Source organism: Trachemys scripta, chromosome 2 (genome assembly GCF_013100865.1).
Source record: "Trachemys scripta elegans isolate TJP31775 chromosome 2, CAS_Tse_1.0, whole genome shotgun sequence".
Taxonomy (NCBI): Eukaryota; Metazoa; Chordata; order Testudines; family Emydidae; genus Trachemys; species Trachemys scripta.
The window spans coordinates 13,875,175-13,891,500 of record NC_048299.1 but is presented as its reverse complement, the minus strand read 5'-3'; the positions used below and the strand labels follow the sequence as shown (position 1 = coordinate 13,891,500).

The 16,326-nt window shown below is 49.1% G+C and overlaps 1 protein-coding gene across 1 annotated transcript in view; it reads left to right on the top strand.

The window, feature by feature from the left end:
* EXOG (exo/endonuclease G) overlaps positions 1-16,326 on the top strand; it is a 42,939-nt gene that overhangs the window by 1,527 nt on the left and 25,086 nt on the right. Inside the window, exons 2-5 of the mRNA XM_034759945.1 lie at positions 6,623-6,772; positions 8,294-8,433; positions 10,929-11,005; positions 14,749-14,863. Coding sequence (XP_034615836.1) covers positions 6,623-6,772; positions 8,294-8,433; positions 10,929-11,005; positions 14,749-14,863 — 482 coding nt within the window. The remainder of the gene's footprint in view (positions 1-6,622; positions 6,773-8,293; positions 8,434-10,928; positions 11,006-14,748; positions 14,864-16,326) is intronic.

Below are 16,326 nucleotides of genomic sequence, written 5' to 3'. Positions count from 1 at the left end.
CCAAACCCTCCTCACTGCCCTGCCCCCATAGACCGACCTCCCCTCCCCTCATCAGCACCCCAAACCCTCCTCACTGCCCTGCCCCCATAGACCGACCTCCCCTCCCCTCATCAGCACCCCAAACCCTCCTCACTGCCCTGCCCCCATAGACCGACCTCCCCTCCCCTCATCAGCACCCCAAACCCTCCTCACTGCCCTGCCCCCATAGACCGACCTCCCCTCCCCTCATCAGCACCCCAAACCCTCCTCACTGCCCTGCCCCCATAGACCGACCTCCCCTCCCCTCATCAGCACCCCAAACCCTCCTCACTGCCCTGCCCCCATAGACCGACCTCCCCTCCCCTCATCAGCACCCCAAACCCTCCTCACTGCCCTGCCCCCATAGACCGACCTCCCCTCCCCTCATCAGCACCCCAAACCCTCCTCACTGCCCTGCCCCCATAGACCGACCTCCCCTCCCCTCATCAGCACCCCAAACCCTCCTCACTGCCCTGCCCCCATAGACCGACCTCCCCTCCCCTCATCAGCACCCCAAACCCTCCTCACTGCCCTGCCCCCATAGACCGACCTCCCCTCCCCTCATCAGCACCCCAAACCCTCCTCACTGCCCTGCCCCCATAGACCGACCTCCCCTCCCCTCATCAGCACCCCAAACCCTCCTCACTGCCCTGCCCCCATAGACCGACCTCCCCTCCCCTCATCAGCACCCCAAACCCTCCTCACTGCCCTGCCCCCATAGACCGACCTCCCCTCCCCTCATCAGCACCCCAAACCCTCCTCACTGCCCTGCCCCCATAGACCGACCTCCCCTCCCCTCATCAGCACCCCAAACCCTCCTCACTGCCCTGCCCCCATAGACCGACCTCCCCTCCCCTCATCAGCACCCCAAACCCTCCTCACTGCCCTGCCCCCATAGACCGACCTCCCCTCCCCTCATCAGCACCCCAAACCCTCCTCACTGCCCTGCCCCCATAGACCGACCTCCCCTCCCCTCATCAGCACCCCAAACCCTCCTCACTGCCCTGCCCCCATAGACCGACCTCCCCTCCCCTCATCAGCACCCCAAACCCTCCTCACTGCCCTGCCCCCATAGACCGACCTCCCCTCCCCTCATCAGCACCCCAAACCCTCCTCACTGCCCTGCCCCCATAGACCGACCTCCCCTCCCCTCATCAGCACCCCAAACCCTCCTCACTGCCCTGCCCCCATAGACCGACCTCCCCTCCCCTCATCAGCACCCCAAACCCTCCTCACTGCCCTGCCCCCATAGACCGACCTCCCCTCCCCTCATCAGCACCCCAAACCCTCCTCACTGCCCTGCCCCCATAGACCGACCTCCCCTCCCCTCATCAGCACCCCAAACCCTCCTCACTGCCCTGCCCCCATAGACCGACCTCCCCTCCCCTCATCAGCACCCCAAACCCTCCTCACTGCCCTGCCCCCATAGACCGACCTCCCCTCCCCTCATCAGCACCCCAAACCCTCCTCACTGCCCTGCCCCCATAGACCGACCTCCCCTCCCCTCATCAGCACCCCAAACCCTCCTCACTGCCCTGCCCCCATAGACCGACCTCCCCTCCCCTCATCAGCACCCCAAACCCTCCTCACTGCCCTGCCCCCATAGACCGACCTCCCCTCCCCTCATCAGCACCCCAAACCCTCCTCACTGCCCTGCCCCCATAGACCGACCTCCCCTCCCCTCATCAGCACCCCAAACCCTCCTCACTGCCCTGCCCCCATAGACCGACCTCCCCTCCCCTCATCAGCACCCCAAACCCTCCTCACTGCCCTGCCCCCATAGACCGACCTCCCCTCCCCTCATCAGCACCCCAAACCCTCCTCACTGCCCTGCCCCCATAGACCGACCTCCCCTCCCCTCATCAGCACCCCAAACCCTCCTCACTGCCCTGCCCCCATAGACCGACCTCCCCTCCCCTCATCAGCACCCCAAACCCTCCTCACTGCCCTGCCCCCATAGACCGACCTCCCCTCCCCTCATCAGCACCCCAAACCCTCCTCACTGCCCTGCCCCCATAGACCGACCTCCCCTCCCCTCATCAGCACCCCAAACCCTCCTCACTGCCCTGCCCCCATAGACCGACCTCCCCTCCCCTCATCAGCACCCCAAACCCTCCTCACTGCCCTGCCCCCATAGACCGACCTCCCCTCCCCTCATCAGCACCCCAAACCCTCCTCACTGCCCTGCCCCCATAGACCGACCTCCCCTCCCCTCATCAGCACCCCAAACCCTCCTCACTGCCCTGCCCCCATAGACCGACCTCCCCTCCCCTCATCAGCACCCCAAACCCTCCTCACTGCCCTGCCCCCATAGACCGACCTCCCCTCCCCTCATCAGCACCCCAAACCCTCCTCACTGCCCTGCCCCCATAGACCGACCTCCCCTCCCCTCATCAGCACCCCAAACCCTCCTCACTGCCCTGCCCCCATAGACCGACCTCCCCTCCCCTCATCAGCACCCCAAACCCTCCTCACTGCCCTGCCCCCATAGACCGACCTCCCCTCCCCTCATCAGCACCCCAAACCCTCCTCACTGCCCTGCCCCCATAGACCGACCTCCCCTCCCCTCATCAGCACCCCAAACCCTCCTCACTGCCCTGCCCCCATAGACCGACCTCCCCTCCCCTCATCAGCACCCCAAACCCTCCTCACTGCCCTGCCCCCATAGACCGACCTCCCCTCCCCTCATCAGCACCCCAAACCCTCCTCACTGCCCTGCCCCCATAGACCGACCTCCCCTCCCCTCATCAGCACCCCAAACCCTCCTCACTGCCCTGCCCCCATAGACCGACCTCCCCTCCCCTCATCAGCACCCCAAACCCTCCTCACTGCCCTGCCCCCATAGACCGACCTCCCCTCCCCTCATCAGCACCCCAAACCCTCCTCACTGCCCTGCCCCCATAGACCGACCTCCCCTCCCCTCATCAGCACCCCAAACCCTCCTCACTGCCCTGCCCCCATAGACCGACCTCCCCTCCCCTCATCAGCACCCCAAACCCTCCTCACTGCCCTGCCCCCATAGACCGACCTCCCCTCCCCTCATCAGCACCCCAAACCCTCCTCACTGCCCTGCCCCCATAGACCGACCTCCCCTCCCCTCATCAGCACCCCAAACCCTCCTCACTGCCCTGCCCCCATAGACCGACCTCCCCTCCCCTCATCAGCACCCCAAACCCTCCTCACTGCCCTGCCCCCATAGACCGACCTCCCCTCCCCTCATCAGCACCCCAAACCCTCCTCACTGCCCTGCCCCCATAGACCGACCTCCCCTCCCCTCATCAGCACCCCAAACCCTCCTCACTGCCCTGCCCCCATAGACCGACCTCCCCTCCCCTCATCAGCACCCCAAACCCTCCTCACTGCCCTGCCCCCATAGACCGACCTCCCCTCCCCTCATCAGCACCCCAAACCCTCCTCACTGCCCTGCCCCCATAGACCGACCTCCCCTCCCCTCATCAGCACCCCAAACCCTCCTCACTGCCCTGCCCCCATAGACCGACCTCCCCTCCCCTCATCAGCACCCCAAACCCTCCTCACTGCCCTGCCCCCATAGACCGACCTCCCCTCCCCTCATCAGCACCCCAAACCCTCCTCACTGCCCTGCCCCCATAGACCGACCTCCCCTCCCCTCATCAGCACCCCAAACCCTCCTCACTGCCCTGCCCCCATAGACCGACCTCCCCTCCCCTCATCAGCACCCCAAACCCTCCTCACTGCCCTGCCCCCATAGACCGACCTCCCCTCCCCTCATCAGCACCCCAAACCCTCCTCACTGCCCTGCCCCCATAGACCGACCTCCCCTCCCCTCATCAGCACCCCAAACCCTCCTCACTGCCCTGCCCCCATAGACCGACCTCCCCTCCCCTCATCAGCACCCCAAACCCTCCTCACTGCCCTGCCCCCATAGACCGACCTCCCCTCCCCTCATCAGCACCCCAAAACCCTTCTTACTGCCCTGCCCCATAGACCGACCTCCCCTCACCTCATCAGCACCCCTAACAACCCTCCTCACTGCCCTGCCCCCATATATCTTCCTTCCCTCATCTCATCAGGAGCCCCCTCCCCCAATGCCATGCCCCCATAACCTCCCTCCCCACAATGTACCTTCATGGACCGTTCCAAGAGGAAGTGTTTCTGTGATGAACTTATGGTTGAAGCTCTGAAGAGGGCCAACAAGCAGGTCCAGTATCAAAGACAAAGGGACTTACGGTTAGAGGGAAGGCATGGCAAGAGGCAAGCAGAAAGGCTCAGGCTGGCTGCACAGCTTGAGAACAGGGTTTCAGCACAGGAGCAGGCACTTGCTTTGCAGTTCCTGGAACATGAAAGGCAGCTAAGGGTGACAGACATAGTTAAGCACAAAGAGCTGTTTGAGCAGCTGATATCATTAATCAGGGCCGGCTCCAGGCATCAGCGAAGGAAGCAGGTGCCTGCGACGGCCAATAGAAAGGGGCGGCACGTGCCGATCTTCGGCGGCAATTCGGCAGCGGGTCCCTTAGTCCCTCTCGGAGGGAAGGACCCGCTGCCGAATTGCCGCTGAAGAATTAGGTGGCGTGGTAGAGCTGCCTCCCAAGTGCCGCCGATCGCGGCTTTATCTTTTTCTTTTTTCTTTTTTTTTTTTCCTCCCGCTTTGCCGCTTGGGGCGGCAAAAAAGCTGGAACCGGCCCTGTCATTAATGGCTGCAAGAGTGCCGGTTCCTGCTGCATCACCCACACCATAGCCTGAGTCCTCTCTGTGATAACTTGAGATGTTGTCCAGAAACAGCGTGGAAAACTCCATGGCAGGTGGCCCATGCAATTGGGCCTCATGAGTAGCTGGGCAGGGCAACTTTGCTCCATGCAGTCCTCTATATTGCTCCCCTCCCCTGTCAATACCTCTACCATCTCCCCCAATGCCAAGTGTGCAGCAAACAGGGAAAGAAGGGAAAAGAGGATGGGGGACCAGAGGACATACAACGGCAGGAGGTTCTGTGGTTACTTGTGTTTTGGTGTGGTAATAGGTAGCTGGCCTGCCTGGCAGTGGGTGAATGGGCAGTTGAACTTTTTAAATACATATTTATAAATAAAGCTTTTTATCAAGAAAGCTTATTGCTATCACTGCATCACATCCTACGGAGTGTATTTCAAATAATAAAGGTGAACACATGATTAAGGACAATTAGAAATTAATATGCAAACCATATTCTTCAATACAGTTAGCTATATCAATCCATATTTAAATCAACCCCCTATTTGATAAGTTGTCATGTCATTCATAAGTACATTGCATGGCAATCAACCCCCACCCCTCCCCAGCACTGAAACCCCCCCACAATCAATGAGCTTCTTTCCCATCACATCATTGGTTCGTGCAAGTCCATAATGTGGGAGCACAAAGCATCCCTGACTTCTGTGGCCTGGGTGCATCCAACTCCAGCTGTGGTTGGTGTCCCGTCTGGCTGAGGGTACCGATTCAGTGGCCCCTCCCTGTCATAGGTCCATTGAGGCGGAAATGGCTCACCTCTGGTTTTGCAAAGATTGTGATGAGCACAGCAAGCCACAGTGATGCAGACAGCATTGATGATGCTGGCATCCAAACTGGTCTGTAGATACCTCCAACAGGATTTCAGTCTGCCAAAAGCATTCACCAACCATTCTGCACCAGCTAAGAGTGTAATTAAACCTTTTCCCCAGGCCTCTGCAATCAGGTTACAGTTTCATAAGCCAAGGGAAAAGGGAGCATGCAGGGTCAGTGGGGACAGTAACACCGTGGGGACAGTAACACCATTTATGACACTATGATTTGGTGGGAATAGCGTTCTAGCTTGTCCATGAACATAGACTCCTGCTTGGTGAAATATGAGTACATAAACCGCAGAGGATTCTACTCCATTGTTACGCAGGCCCTGGTGGACCACAGAGGTTGATGTATGAATGTCAACATGGGTTGCACTGGCAAAATTCATGTTTAAGCACTTTGTCGAACTGGGAAGTAAAACCCTGCTTCTGTGAGGGACTGAGTGAATCCTGGCTTCATTGCGGGGGTTAGAATGTGAGGAGTTATCCTTACAGGTTTGCACTCTAAATGTCATACAGTCATTGAGCCATAGACTTTAAGGTCAGAAGGGCCCATCATGATCATCTAGTCTGACATCCTGCACAGCGCAGGCCGCAGAATCTCACCCATGCACCCTGCAACAAACCCCTAACCTATGTCTGAGCCACTGAAGTCCTCAAATCATGGTTTAAAGACTTCAAGGTGCAGAGAATCCTCCAGCAATTGTGCCCCACGCTGCAGAGGAAGGCGAAAAACCCTCAGGGCCTCTGCCAATCTGCCCTGGAGGAAAATTCCTTCCCAACCCCAAATATGGCGATCAGCTAAACGTGGAGCATGTGGGCAAGACTCACCAGCCAGACCTTTAACGTAAGTTTGGTGGCAAGCATGGATATGTCTCTGGTGGACATGAGTTATTTTTTAAGTGTCTTTTTTTTTTGGTCTTAGATACGTTTTCAGTTAAACTCAAATAGAGCGTTATTCAATACAGAAACCTGAGAGACATTCCCCTCCCTCTTTTGTTTCTAATCCCTGTTTCATCTGAGGGTCGCTTTTTGTTTGTTTCCCCCCTTAGAACCAGTGGAAGAGTCTCTGCTGGAACAGTATGGATTCCCTGTAGCTGGAACAGAGACCAGATGTTACACAAATCATGCACTGTCTTATGATCAGGCAAAACGGGTACCTAGATGGGTGATTGAACATATTTCAAAACACAAGACACTGGGTATGTATGTATGTGTTTGTTTATTTTGATGGCACCCACAAGTGGGATAGGCATGTCACAGAAAATACATAAAGGGGTTAGGTTTTGTTCTGAAGATCTTTCAGTCTGTGACCCAATCCTGCAATGAGCTTTGTGGAGGTGGATCCCTGTGGCCACTCAGAGTCTCACCAAAGTCAGTGAGGCTACATGGAAGTGCTGGGTTAATGACCCTAGTCCTGTAAAAGGAATCTGCCCGTGCAAGTCCTCGTGCCTGTTCTGAGTCCCATTTTCCTTACGTGACAAATATGATGGGTTTGAGTATATTCCATACAGCCTGAAGGGGAGGGGTCAGGAAGGACAAGAGTTACAGGTACAGGATGAGGTGGTTGTACAGTTTACACAGACACATAGCTGGTGATTCAGCGGCTGTGTGTACATCTGAAATACTCCTTTTTTGTAGGTGACCTTGCAGAAGTGGTCTTAAAAGGTGAAGTTAATGACTGTGAGGCTACCAATGTAAAATTAAACTACATAAACTAAGGCCCCAACGCCACACCCATTTACAAACATGCTTAACTTCACTCACTGGAATGGTCCCATTGAAGGCAGTGGGATTACTCAAGTGCTTACAGGTGATCCTGGGGCAAATCTTTAGCTGCTGTAAATTGTTTTCGCTCTAGTCAATGGAGCTATCACAGTTTACACCAGTTGAGGATCTACCCCATGTCTGTCTTTGCAGGATCAGTCTGAATTAATCAGAATAGCTCTATGAGAGATTTAGTTAAAATATAAAGTGCCAGAAAAATAGGAGTATGTAATATGTAGCCCTGAAATAACATTTTTGGGAAAGTTGAATCAAGTGGGATCAACTGATCAAAACCAAATAATTAATGTAACACATTGTATTACATATGGTACTCAGTATGTAACACATAGTCTTTGTAACCCATTACTTACATTGCCTCAATTCCCCTAAACTGTTTTCACCATCTGAATGAAATGCAAATAATATACAACCGTCTTAATTTAAATTTATAGAATTATTTCAGTTTTAATATTGCAAGTTGTTACTGGTAACAAAGGTACCTGCATAACTGCAAAATAAGTAGCATCCCTTTAGCTATATCTCAATCACAATCTTCAGGGTAGCTTTCAAAACTACAGACATGATCCTGAAAGCACTTAGAACTGACTATAAGTAGTCCCATTGACTTCAGTAGTTCATAAGATGAAAGCAGTAATTTTAAAATTGTATTCAAGTATCTGTAACCATCTGACATGTTAAAATATTGTCCAAAGTATCAGAATCAAACTAACCAGCCAGTTGAGATTAAACATCTTGAGACATGCAATTCTGATATATGTCTGATTGCTACTCTGATTAAGACAGCTCTATCAAAATTGAGGTGGAAAATAATACTCAGATCGTATATAGAATCCTGAAATGTAAGCAGTTTGGGAAGGCACATTGGGAAACAGCTTTTTATTCTGTAATGATGATGGTTCGCTAATAACCTAACAATTTAGTATGTTGTTCCTTAGGCAACGCAGATCGAAGGCACTGCAAATTCAGACCAGATCCTAGTATCCCGCTCATGTTTAGTGCTGTCAATGAAGACTACATTGGGAGCGGGTGGTCGCGAGGACATATGGCACCAGCAGGAGATAACAAATTTTCAATAGTGAGAATTCTTCTTAACTTATGTCTGTCAGTGGGAGGATGATCTAAAATTTATTTATAATGGGGTGTTTTTGAGAGGAAGCATGGCCTACTTGTTGAGGGACAAGACATGGAATCAGGAGTTCTGGGTTTTCATCCTGATTGTGCTGTAGACTTGCCGTGTGAAACTGAGCAACTCACAACTTTCTATGCCCTGGCTTCTCTATCTGTAACACGGGGATGATTTACCTATCACACCTTAAAGGTCTCTTCTGATGCTTAGTTAGTGGAGGAAAGCAGCACTGTCCTCTTTGCCAACAGGTACTGAGATATTTAAACCTTGATGGACAAAGCACTAGCAAACATACTGTAAAGAGCTGCCCTGCACTGGCAGGGGAATAATTTAGATGGTTTAAAGGTTTATTCCCTTTCTAATTCTGTGTATGAAGTGAATTAAGGCAGCGTTTCTCCAAGTTTGGGTCGTGACCCAGTACTGGGTCATGGTATGTCAGGCACTGGGTCGCTCTGGTCAGCATTGCCAACCAGGACGTTAAAAGTCCCGTCGGTGGTGCTGCTCAGCTAAGACAGGCTAGTGCCTACCTATTCCGACACTGCGCTGCACCCTGGAAGCTGCCAGCAGCGAGTCCGGCTTCTAGGCGGGGAGCCACGGGGCTCCGCGCGTTGCCCCCGCCCTGAGCACTGGCTCTGCACTCCTATTGGCTGGGAACAGGCCAATGGGCACTGGGGGGGCGGTGCCTTTGGGCGAGAATTGTGCAAAGCCGCTTGCGTGCCTCCACCTAGGAGCCGGATCTGCTGCTGGCCGCTTCCGGGGTGCAGTGCGGTCCGCGGTGCCAGGACAGGCAGGAAGCCTGCCTCCACACTCAGGCTGCACCGCTGACCGGGAGCCGCCGGAGGTAAGACCATGCCCCAGCCCTTAGCCCCTCCAAACCTGGAACCCCTCCTGCACCCCAAACCCCTCATCCCTGGCCCCACCCCAGAGCCTGCACCCCCAGCCCAGAGCCCTGACCCCCTCCCACACCCCGACCCCCTGCCCCAGCCCAGAGCCCCCTCCCACACTCTGAACCCCTTATTCCCAGCCCCACCCTGCAGACCTCACCCCCGCACCCCAACCCTCTGTCCCAACCCTGAGCCCCTCCATACCCCAAACCTCTCATCCTCAGCTCCGTTAGGTCATGGGCATCAACAATTTTCTTCAACTGGGTCCCCAGAAAAAAAGATTGAAAACCAGTGCATTAAGGGACTGCTTTACCATTTGCCTTAGATGTCCTCTTAAAGTCTACAAAAAGTGTCTTTTCTTACCTGATCTATGAAGTTGTAAGATAAGCGTGCCAAAATATTGGTCCCTTAATCCCTTGTCTGACTAACAAAGCAGCCTTGATTCTATCTGGTCCTAGTTTGATTTTGTTCCATAATATAGATGATTTGCTATTTAGGAAACAGACTGAAAGTGCGTTCTGTCCTGAAATGTAATATGCTGTGGAGCAGGGTGATGGCAGCACTGTTATGTCGTAGATTAATGCACTAGTCATTTTACTTATAGTGGAAGGGGCACTGATGAATTTTGTCTGTTCTTCCAGCTATTTCAACATGTTTAGCAGCTTGTACAATGAAGCCCAGGACTAAAATAGGGTTAGATATGTTAACTGGAATATTTCACAGTACAACCACTACCTGTACTAAGCATTGTTCTAAATATTGCTGCCAGATCCTTAACTTCTATGAATAAGGAGAATCTGAAAGAGCACTTAAAAATGAAATAAAATAATAAGATGCAGGATAAGAGCCTGAGATTTTACTTTCATGTTTTTTCACATATTTGTAAATGTATAGGACCAGAAGAAGGCCAAGGTTACTTCTTCTCTGGAATTACTTGGGCCTCAATCCTGAAATGTTTATGCACCTTCTTAACTGTACTCTCAATTTGTAAAGTTAAACAGGTGCATAAACCTTTGCGTGATCAGGGTCTTGATGACCATTCCATCATCTGCACCCTATATCTTTTTAAAATTGTAAAATGTTAGTAATGTAAAACCTTTCCTGCCTAATAAAGGCAAAAACATATTGAACCAATCTGGGAAATAAGAACCGTAAGTGCAAATTTCCCTCCCCTTCAGAAAAGGCATCCAGCTACTCTCAAACTAATTACAAACTAATGCCCCTTTAATTCCATACTGTCATTCAATGTTATGCTTAAGTATTATTTTGTTTGTCTGCTGGCTCCAAAAGTGGATACACTTGTGAATGTTTCTATAGAACAATAGATGGGCCTGAGCTGCAAAGATCATATCCCAATTTTCCATCTCTACTTCTGCCCCAGTACTTCGGCGGTGCTCTGATCTAGGATTTTGATTTTACCTGTTATGTAAATAATGTCCATCTGTGAAGTTTGGATCTAGATATGGGTTCTGATTCCAAACCCTCCTAAAGTTTGGCTTTGTTTTCAGCCCATCTCAATAGCATTTCAATAACATGGCACCATTTTCTTTCTTTATACAGCAAGCTATGGCTGAAACTTTTTACCTGTCCAACATTGTGCCCCAGAATTACAAGAATAATGCTGGATTCTGGAACAGGTGAGATGTTACTTTTGGATGGACTAAGTGTAAGATGAAGTCTAAGTTTAAGTCAGTGGTAAAACGCTAATAATATCTTACATATATATAGAGCAAAGGATCCCTAAGCACTTTGCAAGCCATGTGCAAGAATACTGCATACTACATACTGCAGCCTCCTCCAGGAGAAAAGGCAGTGCCAAGAACTATATGCAGTCATTTTGGTGCATTATTCAATAGAAATTGTAGGAGGGATTTAGGCAGGTGAATATAATTATTTATCCTAGGGATTAACATTAGGAGCCAGTTACCAGGAGTCAAGCCGGGTTGGAATGCCAAGAGATCAGAATTGAGAGACAAACTGGAGGGCAGGGATCAAGAGTCAGGTCCGCTGTGCAACCCAATTTCTGCAGGGCTTGGTTAGCCACCTGAAAGCAGGTGGCCCATTCGGGTGAGTCCAGTGATTCTGGAGGTAGTGGCTGGGCTGCTGGGTCCATTCCTCTCACAGGAGGCCCACTCCTGTGAGTTACAGAGGTCTGTACAAGCTGTCAAGACCGAGTGTGGGTGGCCTGGTCTAGGGATTAACGTCAGGCACGGGTCGAGGGGCCAGGAGCCAATTACCAGGAATCAGGCCAGGTTGGAATACCAGGAGATTAGAATTCAGAGACAAACCAGAGGGCAGGAAGAAGTTACCAAGATTCAGGCTGAATCAGGATACCAGGAGGTCACGAACAGGTAAATGCCAGACCAACAGTCTGTGGCAGGGTGAAGCCCAGTTGTAGGTAGCGTTAGATGTTTGGCTGTGTGTGTATGTGTGTTTTCCCTGTGTGCTGTTCTAGCTCTGTGCAGACATTTGGCACAGCAGACCTCAGGCACAGCAGACCTCAAGCAAACCACCCAATGACCACTAGATACGTTAAGGTACGAAGGCACCCAGCCAGATTTATTGTGAACGAAGAACAGACCTACCTCCCTGGATCAATGACTATAGTTACACTAGTACATGTATGCCCATGACAATGGATGCAGCTCAATCAGTGGCAGGACTTTCCACTGCCCTCTAGGCTGGCCAAAGACACTCCCCCGAGACTCCATTTTATACATCAGTACAAACAGGTTACATATTGCCACTCTGATGTAGTTAATTGACACCTTCTGACGTAGCCGGTTACCACCCATCACCTTGTACCTGTTGTTTTGATCAAAACATCTCTATCCATCATGTTGTTATTCTGACTTTATCTTTAAGATGGGTCAGCATGCTCCTGTTATCTTTGGGGAACGTGCTAGTATTGGGGTGTTCTGGTACCACCCTTCTGGAATGTGTTTGCATGCATGGCCTGTGCCTAGTGTTTCTTTGGAATGTGTGTTTCTGCAATATTAGCCCTGTTCTTGCCAGATTCTGTGAGCAGGCCCTGCCTTTTAATCACAACTTAACTTTGCTTTATAGCAGCAAAGCTCTGACCACTACTTTAGTTTAGGCCTCAGGCCTCATACTAGGCCTCTAATACAAGGGCTTATGTTTCAGGGCCTCTTCCTACTACTGGAGGGAAAATTTCCTTTTTTCTCTTCTGGCTTAAATAGGGGCTGTGGCCCAATCAGGAGACTTGGAGCTCCCCCTGTCAGAGCATAGGGGCGTGGCTTGTACCCCAGTTGGACTTCATCAACCCTGGTCCCAGCTGCTCTCTGAAAGCTGCCAGGTGGAAGACTGGAGTACGACTCCCCACAGCACTCCCATGGCTACAGGTTTGAGACCTGCAAGGCCTGACAGGAGTACATGCATCCAAGTAACAGCCAGCCAAAATCTTCACTTGTGAAGACTGGCAGCATCGCAGCTTTGAGGTGATGGAACTGGATGATGTGTATTAACTGTTCATATTGGCTCTTTTCCTTTGTTCCCTTGAGGTAAAAACTAATTAGTAACTAAAACAAACAGTGATTCTGTGCTTGTGTGGGACTCAACATCTTTTAAGGCTCAGAAATCAGAGGGAGCGATGAATTTTACAAGGCTCAATCAAGGAGAGGATAGTAAAATAATGTAAAATATTACATTTAAAAATCTAGCATAGGAAAGGATTAATCATTCTTGCAAACGCTGCTCTCTCCTTTTACAGGGATATATATAAAAGCATATGAGGCATTCAGTAAGGTTATATGATTTTATGGATAAATAATGCACTATGACATTTTAAGAGATATTCAATTGTTTTAATGCCTCAGGAAATTGGGCATAAGTTTTCATTGATGCTAAAGCTAGGCACGTGCTAGTTTAGGGTCGGGAGCCTCAGTTACTCCTCTCAGCTGAGAACTCTGGCTAATCAGGAGATCATGGGGAGAACCTGAAAATTGCATCAGGCACATACAGCCCCAAGGTCTTAGCCTACTAAGCAGAATTAAATATCACTGTTACCACTCCCCTCCTCCCCCAGTGCCAGGCCCCCTGCAATTTAAAGGAATACAGCTACTCTGTGTTATTTATTCAGTTCATATTGCCAGTCAGCTTTCTCTATGATGCCGGTTTAATGGATGAAACTTACTGTGTCTCTAGCTTTTGTTTCACTTCTCTTTTCTTCTACCCCTTCCTGGCTTCACGTCTCTTTTCCTTTCCCCTCTTTCCTATACTTGATTATTTCTAGTGTTGTCTTTCAGTGTCTGTATTCTTTTTCATTTTCTCCTCTCAATACCCTTATCGCTCTTTCTCTCTCTCTCTTTTTCTTACATTTTATCTGCCACCTCTATATTTTCTGTATCTCCTTACTTCTCCCCACCAAAAAATCTCTCTCAATACCATGCTTCTTTTCAAATTTATCCCATCAATTTCTTCCTCTCTCTCTCTCTCCCACCCAACCCAAGTATATGAAATAACTGTTTGTACGTTTGACTTGCAAACCAAATGTGACACACCTCCCCTCTCCTCTCCAATAGAAGTCCCCACAGTGATCATTTTGACGTAAAAAGCTGCTGTGATCTGTAGATACCATATAAAGAGTGGCTATAATCAGTTCCATTTTATGAAAACTAGGCATGACTTGGCAAGCTGTTCACACGGCCAAACTTTTCATGCTCCAAACTAATTTCACTAAGTATTTTTCTGAACCCCCAAAACATGCAGTTTGGTTTGATACCTTTCCCAAAGGCAGGGGGGTTACATTGTTCCTAATCAGTTTCACACAGAAGAACAAGAAGGGGCTTGGAGACTGCAATTGGCATCAATGCATGTGAGAGAATGCCTGCCACACTTGCAATCTGACATTTAAGATTCTAAAAAATGCAGCTTACAAAATTCTCTAATTATATATTTTACAAAAATATTTGGCAGTATGTTGAAGGACCTTAATTCCGCTAAAATATGGAGGAGCAAACAAAAAATAATATAAAAAAACCTTTTGAAATGAGAGAGAATGCAGCCCCCCAAAAATTCTTATTTATTCAAAGTGATCAAGAACTCAGTAGTGGAAATGATTGGGGAATTTGAGTTTTGAGGGAATGTGATGGAACTGCCAATCTGGGGTCTCAAATGTGTGCAGAAAATGCATGACCAATTGTAAATTAACCAATGGGGGATGAATGAAGGAGATGGGACAACTTCAACTTATGTGTGCATTTACCCATTTTTGGCATGCAGCTTAGGCCCATATTTTGGAAAATGCACCCAAAACTATTTGAGAGTAGTTTGTCTTGCCCTCTATGTTCTAGGCATGATTTTTTTAAAAAATTTAAAGTTCACCCACTGGCATTCCCTGACCTGAGGGATATCTTTGCAGAATGGAAATGTATTGTCGGGAGCTGACAGAGAGATTTGAGGATGTTTGGATAGTTTCTGGACCTTTGACCTTGCCTCAGACAGGGGATGATGGAAAGAAAAGAGTTACCTATCAGGTAGGTACCTGTGCTGTCATACACTAAATTGAATGTCACTGTTAACAGTATCTTTACATAAAACAGAAACAAATAAAAGTAATTGTCTTGCCGTTTGGTTAAAACAAAGTTAAACTCCTTTGTAGTACTTGCAAAATGTTGGAATAGACATTAGCACTATTGTAGCTTGCCTATACTCTGAAATCGTGCTGCAGTGAATTCTGTTATAAAATCCTTCATTTTGTTCACCTAATAGAGGGCATTTAAATGCTTCTTTATAAAGCTGTATTAAAACTGTACTTAGTGCTTCTATAATGCAAGATAATGCTAGGTAGAGGGCCAGTGGGGTTGCTGATGTATATGTATCTATTTAATCATTTATGTATATATTCTTTAAAATTACACATCTCTGAACCATCACAACGCTAACACAGTGTGGGGTTTTCAAAGCCATGGAAGGGTTTTGGGTGCCCTGTTCTCATTAATTTTAACAGCAATTAGTTGGTCAAATCCTTTCGCCAGCATTTAAAATCTCAGCTCTAAAGCTTGATCTAAAAATCAGTGAAGTCAACTGACAGGCTCTAGTTGACTCCAGTAGGCTATGGATGCAGCCTAACACTGTAATCTTTGTCCTCCCTCCCTGTCACCCCTTATTTTTTATTACATCCATTGATGCGTAAAATGTTCATTGTGATTTTGGACAAGGTCTTCAGAAGTTATTGCATTACAAGCCAAGAGACCAAGAAATGCTATTGAGTTGATTGGTAGCCCCCCACCCCCACCTCTTTGCTTGAACAACTGCTCTTATTCTTAAAGGTAAGCATGTGTGTAAGTTCAGAGCAGGGACTATCTTTGACTGTACAGCACCTAGCACGATGGGGCCTTAATCCTGCCTAAAGTCTTCGGGTGCTAGCATAATGCAAATAAATAATAATAATTCATAATTTTCATCTTCAGAGATAAAGATTTACAACCTTTAATCATCGCAATACCCTTGTGAGGTAGGTAATTGCTGTCCTCATTTTACAAATGGAGAAACTGAGAGTGGTTAAGTGACCTGACCAAGGCCACATAGCAAGTCAGCAGCAAAGCTAGGATTAGAATGTTCTGGAGTCCAGGCTTGTGCATAGCCCACTAGAATTTGCTTCACTTTGATTATCATGATAGTTTAGTTTCAATTGTTTATCCTTTAAAAAAAGATTATTATCTTGGATTACAAAGAATTAACAATCAACTGGGATCCAGAGGATGGACCCTGAGACTATTTTGAAAATGACAATAATTTTCTAGCAAGCTGTAGAATTGTTCAGAATCTAGCAGTTGTTTCCACTATGTTGAATTTTAGTCAGCATTTTCTAAATTGGAGGAACAATGTCTCCTCACAGTACATAGAAAAGGAAGGGTATATTTAAAAAAAAACACTCATAACTCTGGGTATGAGTTTTGAAATGTTAATTTTAGCACTCCACAGGTAAAACTAAGAC